Source organism: Drosophila rhopaloa, unplaced genomic scaffold (genome assembly GCF_018152115.1).
Source record: "Drosophila rhopaloa isolate 14029-0021.01 unplaced genomic scaffold, ASM1815211v1 contig_47, whole genome shotgun sequence".
Lineage (NCBI taxonomy): Eukaryota > Metazoa > Arthropoda > Insecta > Diptera > Drosophilidae > Drosophila > Drosophila rhopaloa.
Window position 1 is genome coordinate 916,798 of NW_025335142.1, and position 16,123 is coordinate 932,920.

General features: G+C 36.5%; 7 protein-coding genes across 7 annotated transcripts in view; all 7 read right to left on the reverse strand.

Moving 5' to 3' along the window:
- The window catches only part of LOC108047382 (synaptotagmin-5), a 68,648-nt gene that overhangs the window by 36,753 nt on the left and 15,772 nt on the right, over positions 1-16,123 (reverse strand). Inside the window, exon 2 of the mRNA XM_044461535.1 lies at positions 5,546-5,740. Coding sequence (XP_044317470.1) covers positions 5,546-5,719 — 174 coding nt within the window. The 5' untranslated portion in view covers positions 5,720-5,740. The remainder of the gene's footprint in view (positions 1-5,545; positions 5,741-16,123) is intronic.
- On the reverse strand, positions 6,101-6,553 carry LOC123038072. The gene has a single exon (XM_044461537.1). It carries the CDS (start codon positions 6,393-6,395, stop codon positions 6,144-6,146), a length of 252 nt encoding a protein of 83 aa, XP_044317472.1. The 5' UTR covers positions 6,396-6,553; the 3' UTR covers positions 6,101-6,143.
- Positions 6,554-7,094, reverse strand: LOC108038202. Its single transcript, XM_017114949.1, has one exon. The coding sequence runs from the start codon at positions 7,057-7,059 to the stop codon at positions 6,601-6,603; it is 459 nt and encodes a 152-aa protein (XP_016970438.1). The 5' UTR covers positions 7,060-7,094; the 3' UTR covers positions 6,554-6,600.
- Positions 7,121-7,623, reverse strand: LOC108038204 (nucleophosmin). Its single transcript, XM_017114950.2, has one exon. It carries the CDS (start codon positions 7,570-7,572, stop codon positions 7,204-7,206), a length of 369 nt encoding a protein of 122 aa, XP_016970439.1. The 5' UTR covers positions 7,573-7,623; the 3' UTR covers positions 7,121-7,203.
- On the reverse strand, positions 7,659-8,006 carry LOC108038205. Its single transcript, XM_017114951.2, has one exon. The coding sequence runs from the start codon at positions 8,004-8,006 to the stop codon at positions 7,806-7,808; it is 201 nt and encodes a 66-aa protein (XP_016970440.1). The 3' UTR covers positions 7,659-7,805.
- LOC123038071 (prostatic spermine-binding protein) lies at positions 10,411-10,971 on the reverse strand. The gene has a single exon (XM_044461536.1). It carries the CDS (start codon positions 10,951-10,953, stop codon positions 10,537-10,539), a length of 417 nt encoding a protein of 138 aa, XP_044317471.1. The 5' UTR covers positions 10,954-10,971; the 3' UTR covers positions 10,411-10,536.
- Positions 13,617-13,880, reverse strand: LOC108039187. The gene has a single exon (XM_017116112.2). It carries the CDS (start codon positions 13,860-13,862, stop codon positions 13,704-13,706), a length of 159 nt encoding a protein of 52 aa, XP_016971601.1. The 5' UTR covers positions 13,863-13,880; the 3' UTR covers positions 13,617-13,703.

A 16,123-nucleotide genomic window follows, 5' to 3' on the forward strand; every position in this document is an offset into this window, starting at 1 on the left:
AAGGTGTTTCAATATTTTTAAATACATGCATTAAATATCTGAATGCAATTTAATTTACATTTTTTTGAGTAATTGAAATTAAATACTTTTAAAAATACAAATATATACTACACATTTATCAAAATTGTAATTTAGGACAGTCATTTGATTCATGAATCTTTTTTTTTTTAGAAGTTTTTAATCCATTAAGTAAAGGTCTTTGCGCACAATAGTAGCATGCGTTTCTTATACTATTTAGCAGTTTATTTTGTTTTCTTTATTAGTTCTTTTTTAAATAAAATATAATCCTAATTTACAGCATTTTAAAATAAATTAAATCGTTTGTTATATTATATTCATATAATATGCATTTAAAACCATTGGAAATAAAATGCATTGTAATATTTTAGAATCAAAAATCTTTAATTGCATTCCGCTTATCTTTATTTATTTATATAGTTTAGCAATTATAGTTATTAAAATTTCCCAATATTTAAAACTATTTCAAATTCAACCACTCTTCACTTTTGAATTATGGTAATTATCGAAGAAATGTTCTTAGGATTATCCCAATGATTCTTTTTTGAGATATGCATTTACGAAATCATCTGCTCAATACCCAAGACTTTTGCCCCACATCTTGTTTGTGATTTATGGCATAAAAAGAGAACCTCTTCAGTGACCCTCCACAATCGAATCGATTAATTTTACAACCATTGGAAAATGCAAGCCCTCATACCGTTTAATGCCAATTTCATGGCAACTTATGGCCCAAGTGGTCGCTGCCGAAATCCCGATTCTTACCTCTACATCTCCAACTCCCGATTTAAGGTCCCTCCGGCACATTCAGAAATATCTCTCCTTTGAGTCCTCGCCTTGGCGTAATTTTATTGATGCTTTCTTCTGCTTGTGCAACTACCGAGGAACAATGCGGCAAGGATCATCCATTCAGGACGGGATCGGCCCATTCATGGATGCAGTCCTTTGACAAATCCCAGACACGACGCACGTTGCGCCTTTGTTTGTGTGTGTTTTGGGCCAGGTCAGGCCATCTAAGCCAGACAGTCGGTCGCCGAATGTTGTTTTTGGGCTACATTACACAGAATTATGGCGGCAGTTTTATCATTTGTTAACTGACTTTAAGGATTTACCTATAATTGTCCTTTTCATGGCTTTGTGCCGAGGTGCGGCATTGTCAATGTCCTGGCAGTTGATCGTATGTTAAGTGGCTATAAAACGGATCACAATTGCTGACGTTAATTGTTAATTGTCGACCGACTTCTTCGTAGGCGATCCGTCTGTTCGCCTACTTTTTCGCCTACTTTTTAAGGTGTTGGCTTCTGCTTAATTGGCGGGACGTGCAAAAAAAATGAAAAGGAACGGCGCAGGACCCTGGTCAATTTATCGAGATCCAGAGCAGCTGCTGTTGTGTTAATATTTTTGCTGGAATTTCTTCTCTTTGGGCGTTGCGTTGGTCTCGTGCGAGAGGTCCTTTGACCAATTGTTTGGGCCACTTGAGATTTTCTCCATTGACCACTTCCGTTTTTTGTCTGCGATTATTTCACGCTCGATTGAGTCGGTTTCCTTCTTTCAGAATTAGATCGTGCTATTGACTTAGACTTTGTCTCTGGCTTATAAAGAAAACAAATGTTTCGGATTTGGAAATATGGAAATTTTTGGAACAGAAATACGTTTCTACAAGATAGCATCGCATTCATTCAAGCGAACAATTTCAATTTAATTGTGAACAAAACTCGCCTAAACGCTGAACAAATGAAAGCATATCGAAATGTTTACTTCCCCTCACTTTTTGATATGGATACAACGCAAAACTAACTGAGCCGGGGAAAACTTCAAACCGGATTTACCCATTAAAGGGGTGTTTCGAAAAGAATACGAACAGTGAACCACCACCGTCGAGGGTATTTGAAACCCTTATAGCTGGGCATTGGGTTAATCATTTATTGACATTAATTGGTTGTGACATTTGCATTTTGACTGATTGTTGTAGTTGCCATTGTTGCTACTTAGCCAAGGGTTTGTTTATCCACTCTCTCGGCTTGTAAATTTGTTGATTTAACAAATATGACTTCATTATATCCGAAGCAGTTTCATATAGGCAAATGCATGTGCTCGGATAAATTATTATTTACCCCTGAATAATTTACGAATGAGCTTTGAGGTTGAGTCTGGCCTCTCTGCGTGTTACTGAGTCAATAGGCCTCAGGGATTGCTTCGGGAAACTTGATATAGGATTGGTTGCATATTTCAATGGTTATTATTTCTGTACTGTGAAAAATTAAGTTATATTACCGAATAAACAAGTTTCAAGACCAGATATCTAAAATAAGGAATTTCCGCTTTGAATGTAAAGAAATCTAAAAATATAATAAAAATGTGATGTAATTGTATGGAACATTTAAGATAGCAATTAATATTATACATGAATAAATTGTTATTAAGCTCGAGTATCGAGGAAAAATAATTACTTATGATTGGTAGGTTTTAAAAACATGTTCCAAAAATTAGTTTTCAGCAACTTTGATCAACAAAGACTACAAACACAAACTTATAAACTGTTTCCAAAACCAAAATGTATTGAATTATGGTGTTTACAAAATGGATATTCAGGTCAAATGTTGTCATTCTTATTGATAAGCTTTTGATATACAAGTAATCAATTCTAATTGAATAAAGAAATTATTTAGTTTATATATAAATTTGATGAATGGTTTTCAATAAATAAATTACAAAAAATAAGTGACAACTGTAAGCAAAAGAATGTTGGTTATTCCTATCGGTTCTCCAAGTATAGAAAACAAATATCAAAGTATTGCACCGCCAAATGTTAAAAATACAAACCAAAACAAAAGGAACTTTTTCATTTTATTTGTCGAGTATTATTTTCATGAATGAAAAGTCAGTGGCTGGACAAAGGACACCCGAGAAAGGACCCTCACACAATCCGCACTTGCAGTGATCTGCAGTTTAGTTTCGTCCTTTGTCCGAGAAGGGCAATCCTCGCAAGGTAAAAATGCAGGTAAGGCGAAACTCAACAAAAAGAAGGACAAGGCCCGCCATTTAGATGGAGGTTTATATGCTTCTTTTTTAGCTGGGGTCAAGGCTGCTGCACAATGCTATTAATCAGGACACTCGAAGGTCCTTTTTATTGTGGTCAATGTTGTGGCTAGTTTGAAGGGCTTGTTTTGGGTGTGGAGTGTACGCCAAAGAGGGAGAGATCTGGAGTGGAGAATGTTGAGAGAGCCACCCCAACAAACCGAAAAAACACTTAAGTGTTTAAGTGTCTAATCAAATTATATAATAAATAGCAAACAAAACGAAACCAGAAACGCTTAGCACCCTTAAGTCCACCACTTACCCCCGCTGTCAACGACCGAAGCCAGTTAGTTAATAAAAACAGCATTTGCAATCATAAAACGCTTCACTGATCCTCCCCATCCGCCAGCACGCGTTGGGTTAGGTCGCCATCCATGGAAACAAGGTAGGATTTCGAATCGGAACAACCCTCCAGATCCGGCGGATGGCCGGGGTATATCAAATGCATAATGAAACAGATTTTGATACGGCCTCAGAGACTGCGCTGTGTTATTCATTCGATTGCAGCCGCTCGCACGGACAACAGCACATTTGTATCCTTGTGGTGGTCGGCGATCCTTTGGATTTCCCACGGATTCAAGATGGCTGCCCAACGCAGTTTTCTGCGTTGTGATTAATAGATATCAAAAACTGGCTTTGCATTTAACAAGACCACAATTATAAATAATTAATTTAATATTCTGCATGATTCATTATTAAATAACACACACATTTGTATCTCTTTTTTGGTGATAGATAAGAAAAAAATTTTATTGAAATGCATTCGAACTGTCTAATTTTTTACAAATTTTTATTGGCGATAAGAATAGTCTCATTGAAATTTCCCATATTTTTCCATGTGATAATACAACATTTAAACAATATGTGTGAAAATTTGAATCCAATAATATTGAAAAGTGAGTGAGATATAAATAATCTCCGGCGGCACCTCGAAAAAAATGTGGTTTGCGGCGTAAATCGTAACTAATCACAGAATCATTTGAATTGAAACAAGATAAAACGCTATAGTCGGGTGCCCCGACTATCAGATACCCGTTACTCAGGTAAAGGGAGTGCGAGGGAGATGGAGATAGAAACTTTGATCACGCATAACTTTTTAACGAATGGTCCGATTTGAAAAATGAAATGATAAACACAATAAAACTGCATTTTTACTTTTCTGAAATATTTAAATTTTTAAAATCGTATATAAGCGATTGTGGGCGTTAAAGGGGGCGTGGCACCTCTTTGAAACAAACTTGCGCTGCGTAGGAACTCCTACAATCTGCATGCAAAATGCCAATCTTCTAGCTTTTATAGTTTCCGAGATCTCAGCGTTCATACGGACGGACAGACAGACGGACAGACGGACAGACAGACAGACGGACATGGCTAGATCGACTCGGCTAGTGATCCTGATCAAGAATATATATACTTTATAGGGTCGGAAACGCTTCCTTCTAGCTGTTACATACTTTTGCACGAATACAATATACCCTATACCCTATATATATACTGTCTGTCCGTATGAACGCTGAGATCTCGGAAACTATAAAAGCTAGAAGATTGGCATTTTGCATGCAGATTCCAGGAGTTCCTACGCAGCGCAAGTTTGTTTCAAAGAGGTGCCACGCCCCCTTTAACGCCCACAATCGCTTATATACGATTTTAAAAATTTAAATATTTCAGAAAAGTAAAAATGCAGTTTTATTGTGTTTATCATTTCATTTTTCAAATCGGACCATTCGTTAAAAAGTTATGCGTGATCAAAGTTTCTATCTCCATCTCCCTCGCACTCCCTTTACCTGAGTAACGGGTATCTGATAGTCGGGGCACCCGACTATAGCGTTCTCTCTTGTTTTTTAATATGTTCGCATATATAAAAGCCTTCAAATTATTTCTTCTTATTTCAATCACATAGAGTGTATGTCCATTTTTTTCATTTGATTTGGCGGTGTGAAGTTTTATTTATGAATTTCTAATATATTCGCATAAGCCTCCAAAGCTTATATAAAAACACGTCAATGAATAATATAAAAATAATCAAGTAAATAATTCATGGTATTATTTACATACATGTAAGATATATGTAGAATGTGGTAGTTCTGAATATAACCGCCGGACTCATTTGAAATAGTGGCGCCACTGTAATGTAAGTATAGAATGGGTTCTACATTGATTCCCAGTATTTTTGTTTTATTAAAATGATAAATCATAATAAATTGTTTTTGAACTTAGCCCGTTTGTGGGGTCGTTGTTCTTGCACCACCCTCGTAAACTGTATTCAAAATACATTTGACCTATGTTATTTTCACCGGCTTGTCCTCCCACGCCAGTTAACCAACTTCTTGCTCCATTGCATTTCACTTGGGCCTGGTAGTGTCAGCATTGAATCTGCATCCCCACGGGGAGTCTCTAGCCGCCTAAGCCGCAATCACATCAGCGTTGACAGCCTGCGTCAGCCACCTACCTTCATCTGCAGCTTTCGCATTATGCGGGTCTCCTCCCAGCGGTCCAGTTCGTCCCACTCCTTGCCGCGCTTACGCAGGAGGTAGTAGCGGTACATGACGATTGTCACGGCCAGGATCAAAGCCAGGCCAGTACCGGCGGCGGCTCCCAGGACCGCTGAACTAACCATAACCATGTTGGCGGTGAGCTGAATTCACTAGAAACAAATACAGACAAACATTAATTTAAGCGAACAGTTTCAAGTAAACTTGATACAATTTTTGAATTACAGTTTTGTACAACTATTAAAATACTACTTTTATATTATTCAAAAATAAATAATTTTTTTACAATTACGTTAGCCCTTTTAAAGTTTTTTCAACCATTGTGACTTCTTGCCAAGTTTGTCAACTATTTGGAGCATATATTTTAAGACTTATAGGACCACTTTTTTGTAGGAAAATCAATAATCAATAAAAGGGTATTATAATAATTTCTTCATCTTGAATAAAACTATATTGTAAACCTATTATTTTGTAAACCCCTTAAAAAACATTCATATGTAAACAAACATTAATTTATTTTCTTCAATTAATTTTTATTAAAATCGAATATTATTCTTAAATTGCAAATCGAAAGGTCTTGCGCTTGGGGTGTTTGTTTTCACTCTGCCTGCAACTATTGTCCTCCACATTCTCAGAACTTCCACACGAGGCAATGGGCTCGTCGCTCTGCCTACTTTCAACGCTCTCGTTCTCCAGATCAAAACGATCTTCTCGATTTCGGGACTTTCCAGATGATTCAGCACAAGTGATTGACGCAAATATCAAAATAATACCCATACACGACCAAAATGGCAATGACGGACGCATGTTGAATGTGTGAAACTACTCAAATGCGTGGTTGGGAGCAAACTGCTTGAAGGTATAAGTTCAAAAAAACAAACTCGTACAGTTCTAACTTTTGTCTAGAGTCACAGCTGTGTAAACTTAACGGTCGTCGGAATTTCCCGTCTAACAAAATAAGTTGATATTGTGCTTAGGTACACGTCATTTATTTTGTGATTCAAAGCGTACACTAAAAATTCAAATTCATGTGATGAACATAACCATTTCTGAGTATGGCAAACCGTGGATATGCCTTAAAGTCGGGTTCATGGGCGGGATATTTGAGAAAATTCGCAGGTTGCGCATCAGTGGGCTTATCCAAAGTGGCATCATCTTCTTCTTCTTCCTCCTGCACTATGATCTCTCCATCTTCTCCAATTTCACCAGTTGGTTGTTGTGTTTCCTCCCCAGTCGGATCTTTAAGTTCCTCAGCCGTTGGCTCTTTGGCCTCCTTATTAGTTGGATCTGGTGAATAATATGTTTCGTTGGCCAATTTTTCCAGTAACTTCAATTCCTCCATTATTTTAGATATTTCCGTTTTATTAAGCGGTTTTCCTTCTTCCCGATTTCTTGTTTCGTTAAATGGCTTTGTGGAGATCAGGGCTATACCCAAAAAGGCGATCAGAATTAGAACACACAAGGCACGCATTTTTTCAACGTTTTGAACAAAACTGTTCAGCGCGTCATTGGAAACAACTGTTTTAAACCAATTTAAGTTTTGAAAATGAAGTTTATTTATTTAGAGAAGAGAGAGAAGTATGAAAAACAGGTTTATAAAGAAAGTTTAGAGGGCTTAGGCCTGGACAAAGCCGGGATGACGCCTGATCACAACTGGTCCATGACCTCCGAACCTGGGCCAGAAGACACGAACTTCCTTCTTGACTGGAGCAGCAGTGGTGGCGGCAGCATCATCGGTCTCTTCAGCATCGGTCTCTTCATCATCGGTCTCTTCATTGTCGGTATCATCAGTGGATTCTCCAGCGGATTTTTCAGTTTCATCGTCTGTGGATCCCTCGGACTTCTCTTCTCCACCAACCAATGAATCATTGGCAGTCAAATCCTGATCTGTACTCTCCGTCGCCTGCACATCCTCAGCAGGACGGGCAGCCACAAAGCCAACAGCCAGGAAGGCCAAAAGAGCAACGAAAATTAGGGAACGCATTTTAAACTTGAGTGTCAGAAGTTATTACGAAAACTGCTTTCCAATTTCACACAGCCCCCAGCTTTTTATAGGAAAAGTTTGGCAAATTTTGGTCGATTCATAGATTTTGCCAGAAATCTTTATTTACGCTTTTGGTATTTGAACAATTGCCTCGGTGGAAAGTTTTACAAGCGGGGGTGTTTATGTGTTTGACTTTTGCTTTTAAACAATACAGTAGGTTTATCTAAAAGGGTTCATGTCGATGCCTTGGTTGGGGCTGTATTTAAAACAACTGGACCGATACCACCCCATCTGGGCCACCAGGGAATTGGTCGAATAACCGGTTGATCACTAGAGTTTCCTTGGTCACTTCCACTGACTGTGGATGGAAAAAATGCTGTTACAACGGAAATGGCCAGAAAAGCCGCCAGGGCGTAAACTACTAAGAACCGCATTTGAATCATCTTGAAATTATCTGGACACTAAGCTAAAATGTTACCTTTTTATAAAAAAAAACTTAATATTTATATTTGTTTGGAGAAGTCTTACTTGCTCAGCTGTGCAATTTTTATTTCGCCATATTTGCAAATTAGTATTGCAGTTTTAATCTGTAAATATGTGTTTACATCGTCACCTGACGATAAAACCGATCTATTGATCAAAAGCTATACATACTGCATGGCTATACCACTTATAAAAATGTAACAAGTTTTTCACCTTATTTTGAAATTATATTTTTTTCGGCCTTAGGTATTACAATTTCAGTCAAAACTTTGCAACGCAGTGCCATGTCCGTCTCTCCATTTCAACGCATAGTACAGGGTCCGGCACTCGAAGTGTAACCAACTTCAGACCGCTCGCTCAGCTGACGCACGGGCATCAGCTGTCTGTAACTTAGCTAAATGACAGCTTAGAGTATTGTTTACAAGTGTACGAAAGCATTTTGCTGATAGTGAACCGAAGCAGCGTGAAGTCAGACTTGAGAGAGTGAAGGAGTTGCTTCGCTTGGCCGAAAGCGGTCAACTTCCGGACATTGTGTTTTCTGACGAGAAAATTTTTACAATTGAGCAATTTTTTTTTTTTTTTATAAAAGTAAAAAAAATTGTATATTTATTGCAAAACTTAACAGGTATACTGCTACCTATGTGGCAGCTTGAGCAGGTTGTAAATTACAGGGGAATAACAAAATTTAGGTTACAAGATTATACATTAATTCTATATTATTTACATTTTAAATCGTAAACTCTCAAAACGATAGAGTTTATTTGACGGATCGTTCATGCGAGAATTTGAGTCATCGATTAGCCACCAGGAGGCAGCACCCGCCACAGATAATGGATTGGGTCGCTGTAACCGCAGATGGGCGCTCTCCAATCGTTTTTATCGAGCCTGGCGTCAAAATAAATGCGCAATATTATCGGGAAAGTATTCTGAAAGTTGCTTTGAAGCCGTGGGCAGACAAACATTTTGGTGACAGACCATGGACGTTTCAACAGGACTCGGCACCATCTCACAAAGCTCGATTGAACCAAGAATGGCTGGAAAACAACGTTCCAAACTTCATAACGTCCACACAATGGCTCTCGAATTCACCAGACGCAAATCCGATGGATTATTCTCTTTGGGCCATTTTGGAGAGCAAGGTCCGCACTAAAAGATACACCAGTCTCGAGAAGCTTAAAAAAGCCGTTGTCCGCGAGTGGGCCAAAATACCTGCTAGTCACATTCGGGCAGCTTGCGATTCGTTTTTGGACCGTCTCAAGACCATAGTCAAGGCAAAAGGTGGAATTTTGTATTATTTTTACACATTTTGTACTTTGAATTGAGAAAAAGTAATTTTCCAAACGATTTAGGGATAGCACTGAAGCTAAATAGCGAAATCTAACAAAGGTCTAGTAATAATTATACCCGTTACTCGTAGAGTAAAAGGGTATATTGTATTCGTGCAAAAGTATGTAACAGCTAGAAGGAAGCGTTTCCGACCCTATAAAGTATATATATTCTTGATCAGGGTCACTAGCCGAGTCGATATAGCCATGTCCGTCTGTCCGTCTGTCCGTCTGTCTGTCTGTCCGTCTGTCCGTCCGTATGAACGCTGAGATCTCGGAAACTATAAAAGCTAGAAGATTGGCATTTTGCATGCAGATTCTAGGAGTTCCTACGCAGCGCAAGTTTGTTTCAAAAAGGTGCCACGCCCCCTTTAACGCCCACAATCGCTTATATACGATAAATTTAAATATTAAAAAAAAGTAAAAATGCAGTTTTATTGTGTTTATCAATACCTATCGAAATGTAGAAGAAATTTTTCAAATCGAACCATTCGTTAAAAAGTTATGCGTGATCAAAGTTTCTATCTCCATCTCCCTCGCACTCCCTTTACCTGAGTAACGGGTATCTGATAGTCGGGGCACCCGACTATAGCGTTCTCTCTTGTTTGTGAATTATTTTTAACCAATATAATATTATTAAATTTGTTACGTAACCAACACAAAAAGATAAATAAATTAATACGTCAATGAATTGTATAAATAAATAAATTATGACGGCAACCAAATTTAAACTGGGTTTTAGATAAATATTTAAGGTGTAATGTCATTTAGGTCTGAATTAATGTGTTGGTAAAAAAATTCCATAAAAATAATAATATTCGACTGTAATAAGCTATATATTTAACATCGAAAGATTTTTTTTTGTGAATACTACTAGTGCACAAGACAAACACAATTAAGTAAATGAGAAACAAGGAAAACAATATGATAAATAAAAACATACTTTAAGGCGTTTTCCTTAAAAGCTTAACAATCTTACAAATATGAATGTTTCTTCTTGGGGCCATCATATAAGTTAATTAAGGCTTAATTTTTGCAACACTTAATATTAATATCCTTGTTTTATTTTTAGAAAACATATTTTTATAACGGTGGAATAGAAGGCTTAGTCAAGGGCATGCCTTGGTCCATTGGCTCCGATCCTGGGAACATACGTTCAAGTTTGCTTCTTGGGTGGAGCATTCTCGTCCTGGTCGTCCGACTCGATGTTATATTCCTCATCGTCTCCTTTCGGATCTGTGTCTAAGTCATCTTCATTCTCCTTCTGGTCGCTTTTTGACTGATTGTCATCGACAGTTTGCGACCCGATGTTATCTTCCTCATCGTCCGTGTTGGGATCAATTTCTAAGTCATCTTCATTGATCTCGTCATCATCGCCACTATTGGGATCCTCCTGGTTTTCCTCACTAGCAGAATCCTGTTTCGGTTCATCATTGTTTTCTTCACCATTGTTGTTGGGAGAATCTATATTGGTATTTTCCTGAACAGCGGACTCCTCATCCTCAGTTGGACGCGCAGCCACTAGGCCAACAGCCAAGAAGGCCAAAAGACCAACGACAACAAGAAAGCGCATTTTTAATGTTTAGGTCTTCACAAGTTCAAAACAACTCTCCGATTTTACGCGATCATTCGCTTTTTATACGAAAAGTGCGCAGAATTTCGGCAGAATCATTTATTGTTATTCGAATAGTATTTAAACAATTGTTTATGATATTTTTTAATGACGCATTTTTGTGTATTATTAATATTCCAAGAATCAACTTGATGATTTGTCATTATGTTTTGCAATAACGAAACCACTTTTGCCCATAACCAAAGAAAAAAAATTTAAACAAATTTAGCTTTTAAACTGGGAATGCTTTGATCATAGACCTTTAATGGCCCTTCAAAGTTTATATTTTAATTTTTACTTTCTTTGCATATATGTCACCAATGCTGTCCTCAGAACGAATGGCTGTGACCAAGGACATGGACAGCAGAGCAATCAAGCAGAACATCCATATAAAGCGCATCCTGATCCAATTCAATAAACTTAACTTGCATTTAAAAGATATAGTTCGTCTTTTTATAGAAAAGCCCGCAATCACTTGTTTAAGTACAAGTTGTGCAATTATTTAGTTGCATCGTGTGTAGATACATTTCCTGTTTGTAAATTACCTTGCATATATATAGATCATAATTAAGAAGGTATGTTTGATCAATAATAACTACAGTAATTGAACAGCTTGAAAATGGTCAATGCTAATTAAAATACTATAGGATAAAATCCTCGGCAAAACTGTTAAAATAAAATATTACAAAACTATATAAATATGCACTATTTTATGTTAATCGTCTTGACAGCTCATATAGCTTATTCTAAAAGCCAGCTCAATTTTATCGGCACTATCCACTATTGCAAAAAATTTGAATTACAATTTCGCACAATCAAATCATGAGTAAGCGTCTTAAAATGTATTTAGTAAGTACCCAGAGGGAAAGTCAGTTATCTATTATTTAATGCGTAATGCATTTAATAATAACATACGACTCATTTTTTAGAATGTTCATTGGAAATTTTGTTAATTTTTAAAGTCTGGGGATAGCATAGCTCAAAAAAATTAATTGAACTGTTTTTGTTTTAAAATTATTCATTAAAATAATTTAAATAAATAAAAAATTAAAAGTCATTCCTCAGCGTAAATACATTTAATTAAAAAACCAATGTAAAAGCTATTTTAAAAGCTTTTTATACCCTTGCAGAGGGTATTATAATTTTGGTCAAAAGTGTGCAACGCAGTGAAGGAGACATCTCCGACCCTATAAAGTATATATATTCTTGATCAGGATCACCTCCTGAGTTGATATAGCCATGTCCGTCTGTCCGTCTGTCTGTCTGTCCGTCTGTCCGTCTGTCTGTCCGTCTGTCTGTCCGTCTGTCTGTCCGTCTGTCTGTTTCTACGCGAACTAGTCTCTCAGTTTTAAAGATATCGAATTGAAACTTTGCACACACCCTTCTTTCCTTTGCACGCAGTATATAAGTCGGAACGGCCGGGATCGGCCGACTATATCCTATAGCTGCCATATAACTGATTGATCGGAAATGCCATAACTCTGCTGTTTGTTAAGTTAGGAAGTTGGGACTCTCTATGGGTATTATATTTGGCCAATCAATCCGACGTACCAAATTTCATAAGGATCGGCCGACTATATCCTATAGCTGCTATATAACTGATTGATCGGAAATGCCATAACTTTGGTGTTTGTAAAGTTAGGAAGTTGGGATTTTCTATGGGTTTTATATTTGGCCAATTAATCCGACCTACCAAATTTCATAAGGATCGGCCGACTATATCTTATAGCTGCCATATAACTGATTGATCGGAAATGCCATAGCTTTAGTGTTTGTTAAGTTAGGAAGTTGGGATTTTCTATGGGTTTTATTTTTGCCCAATCAATCCGACATATCAAATTTCATAAGGATCGGCCGACTATATTCTATAGCTGCCATATACATAACTGAACGATTGGAAATGCCATAACTTTGGTGTTTTTAAAGTTGGGAAGTTGGGATTTTTTATGAGTATTAAGAATGCATCATATCAATAATTTTGGAGAATATAATTTGAAGAATATTCTGCAAGGGTATTTCAACTTCGGCTCCGCCCGAAGTTAGCTTTCCTTTCTTGTTTTATTTTATTGCTGTCCTGGGATCAACAGTTTAACATGTCTATTACATTTGTACATCTGTAAAATATTCGTAAATGTACGTATAAATATAATGGTTGAGTAAAAGGGTATATTGAATTTGTTAGAAAGTATGCAATAGGTAGAAGAAAGCGTTTCGACCCTATAAAGTATATATATTCTGATCATTATCAATAGCCGAGTCGATCACTCCGTCCGTCTCTCTATCCGTCCGTTTGAACGTAGAGATCTCGGAATCTACAAGACCAGGGGATTTCGGACTTGGCATGAATATTCTACGTTTTCTTAGTTTATTTATCAAAAGTTTACCACGCCCACAAATCACAAAACACCTTAGTTATAATAATAAGTAATAACCTTCAGTTATTGGGCGGAATATTTTAAAACCGCACTAAAAAAAAACTTACTCGGTCAATATGTATATGTAATTTTTAAGACATATTAAGACATTATGCTCTCAGCTTGCTGTGTTTGCACTGCAGTTCGGCAGATGGCGGTTTCTAAAATGTTTTTGTTTTTATCGAAAAGCATTCATCAACAAACTTTTAAAAATTTTAAAGGACTCATTTCTTATTTGGACAATAGTTTTACAATGACACATTTTTTTGTGAAACGAGGTTCCAGGGGCCAGAGCTGTTAAGCAGCAATTGAAGTTGTATAATACCAGTAATCTGGGTTTTGTGGTTGTTGGTTGACGATGATGATCACTTCTCCATCTGGTGCCGGAACCGGGCTTGCAGACACAAAAGTCATGGCCAAAATGCCAATCAGGACAAGTACCATTAAAAAACGCATCTTTCCGGCTTAGTTATATATTTTTATAAAATTTTCCCAATGCCCTTGCCTTTTATATGCAAATTTTTTGTCTTTTTAATTCTCTGTTTGCAAACTGTGCAATGACTGCACTTTATTTAGTAAACCAATATTTGAATAATAAAAAGCAAATATTTAATCGATAAAAAATCTATTGGTCTAAACTATTTCGTACCTATCATTTAAAAACATATTTGTACCATTTGATACTATTCTATATTCCTTCATCTGTTAAGATAACTAACAAGCTTTGTTAAACTAAAAACAAATTTAGAACATATTTTCATTAGAACTTGTTTTACATATAAACAACTGAATCCAACTAAAATAACCAAAAACAGTTGTTTTCATATAAAATAGGTTTTTTACATTGTTATATGGTATATAATATTTATGAAAAACACCAATTATGATTATTTATATCCAGGGTTTTATGTACTTGTAAACAAAATTATAACGTTTGGAATTGATGGGTGATAAGGTGAGTTTAATTGTGTGTACAGTTGTTTAAACTTCTAACAAAAGGTATAAAACGGGTAAGCTAAATCAACAAATGGATGGGTAAAGGTCGGTTTAAATTTTCAATCCAGCTACTCTATGTCTTCCTCGTTTTGTCTGCTTTCGTCGCGTTCTTCTTCAGCATCTTTCTTTGGTTCATCCTGTGATCCAGAGGCATCTGGCTCATCCTGGGACTCGGACTTATCTGCTTCCTGATCGTCTTCCTCATCTCCTTCAACGTTTTCCTTCTCATCTGCAATTCCTTTATCCTCATCTTGGTCGTTCAATTCATCAATATCGACGGGATTGGCGGAAACTGTGGCCAAAAGCACACATCCAAAGAGGGCAAGCAGCAAACAGGCACGCACGTTATAATTCAGTTTTAAACTGAGTTCAAGTCCGTAAATATTCTCTTTTATAGCAATTCGTTGATTAGCAAACAAATATAAGCTGACATAGGTAAAAATTTATTTGGCTTATTATATGTTTACACAGCGACAGCTGTTACCTTGGTTTGAGGCAAAAAACAAGGAAAGGTCGTGCGTAATCGTTTGGCTACCATACCTTTGAGGCCTTATAAGAATACTTTAGTTTTCGATTTTCAAAACATTAAAAATTAAAATTCTTCAAAAAACTTTTAAATTAGTGGTTACCAACCTTAATAGGTAGAAGTATTGAAAACATTATAAAATTGTTTTATAAAATATTATAAAATATGCTTAATTGCTGGAAGATATTTGTGGAATCATTAAAAAACCCTCAAAAGCCAAAGTTTATATACCCTTGCAGTAATTACAAAACGACTAATTCGATTTCTATGCCTATATTACTAAAAACAATGAAGCTATGTCGATTTCGCGCTGCATTTTACCATCGTTTCTATGGCAGCTACATGATATTGATGTCCAATTTTGACAAAACTAAAAGCGTAAATCTGATATATCTCAAATGAATATTTTTATAAACAGCAAAATAAAATATTAAAACAATTGTTTTTTTTTTTTTTTTACCTATGGGAGCTATATTATATACATAGATGTAATTCTATAGTTTTCAAATATTACCAAATCCCAAAGGACAAAAAAAAATTAAAAACAACAAAGGTATATTTAAAAAATTGTTTTTTTCCGATTGTTCCTATGGGAACTATATGATATAGTCGCCCGATCAAGCTCGTTCCGACTCATATACTACCTGCAATAGAAAGACAACTTTTGCAGATTGCAGAACACTTTAACTCTGGGGGACCAGTTTGCTTAGAAACGGACGGACATGGCTAGATCGACTCTCTTGTTGATGCTGATCAAGAATATATATACTTTATAGGGTCGGAAATGTCTCCTTCACTGCGTTGCAAACTTTTGACTGAAATTATAATACCCTCTGCAAGGGTATAAAAACGGAGTCAATATTACAATTTTTTGCAGAATAGATTTTATTATTCAAATTGTAAAGTACGCATTTTATATTTGAACAATTGCCTTAGTGGGAGGGGTTTAACAAGAATTGGGAGGGAAGATTCCAGGGGCCAGAGATGCTATAGGGAACATCATCCACTTGAAGTATACCAGTCCTCTGGGCTTTGTGTTTGCTGGTTAACGATGATGATCACTTCTCCATCTGGTGCCGGAAAAGGGCTTGCAGCCACAAAAGTCATGGCCAAAATGCCAATCAGGAGAAGTACCATTAAAAATTGCATCTTTCCGGCTTAGTAATAAATTCTTATAAAATTTTCCCAATGCCTT

Excerpts from the sequence above, each read along its gene's own strand:
- LOC108039187 (XM_017116112.2), bottom strand. The coding sequence starts at position 13,862 with ATGCGTTTTTTAATGGTACTTGTCCTGATTGGCATTTTGGCCATGACT.
- LOC108038205 (XM_017114951.2), bottom strand. The coding sequence starts at position 8,006 with ATGCGGTTCTTAGTAGTTTACGCCCTGGCGGCTTTTCTGGCCATTTCC.
- LOC123038071 (XM_044461536.1), bottom strand. The coding sequence starts at position 10,953 with ATGCGCTTTCTTGTTGTCGTTGGTCTTTTGGCCTTCTTGGCTGTTGGC.
- LOC123038072 (XM_044461537.1), bottom strand. The coding sequence starts at position 6,395 with ATGCGTCCGTCATTGCCATTTTGGTCGTGTATGGGTATTATTTTGATA.
- LOC108038202 (XM_017114949.1), bottom strand. The coding sequence starts at position 7,059 with ATGCGTGCCTTGTGTGTTCTAATTCTGATCGCCTTTTTGGGTATAGCC.
- LOC108038204 (XM_017114950.2), bottom strand. The coding sequence starts at position 7,572 with ATGCGTTCCCTAATTTTCGTTGCTCTTTTGGCCTTCCTGGCTGTTGGC.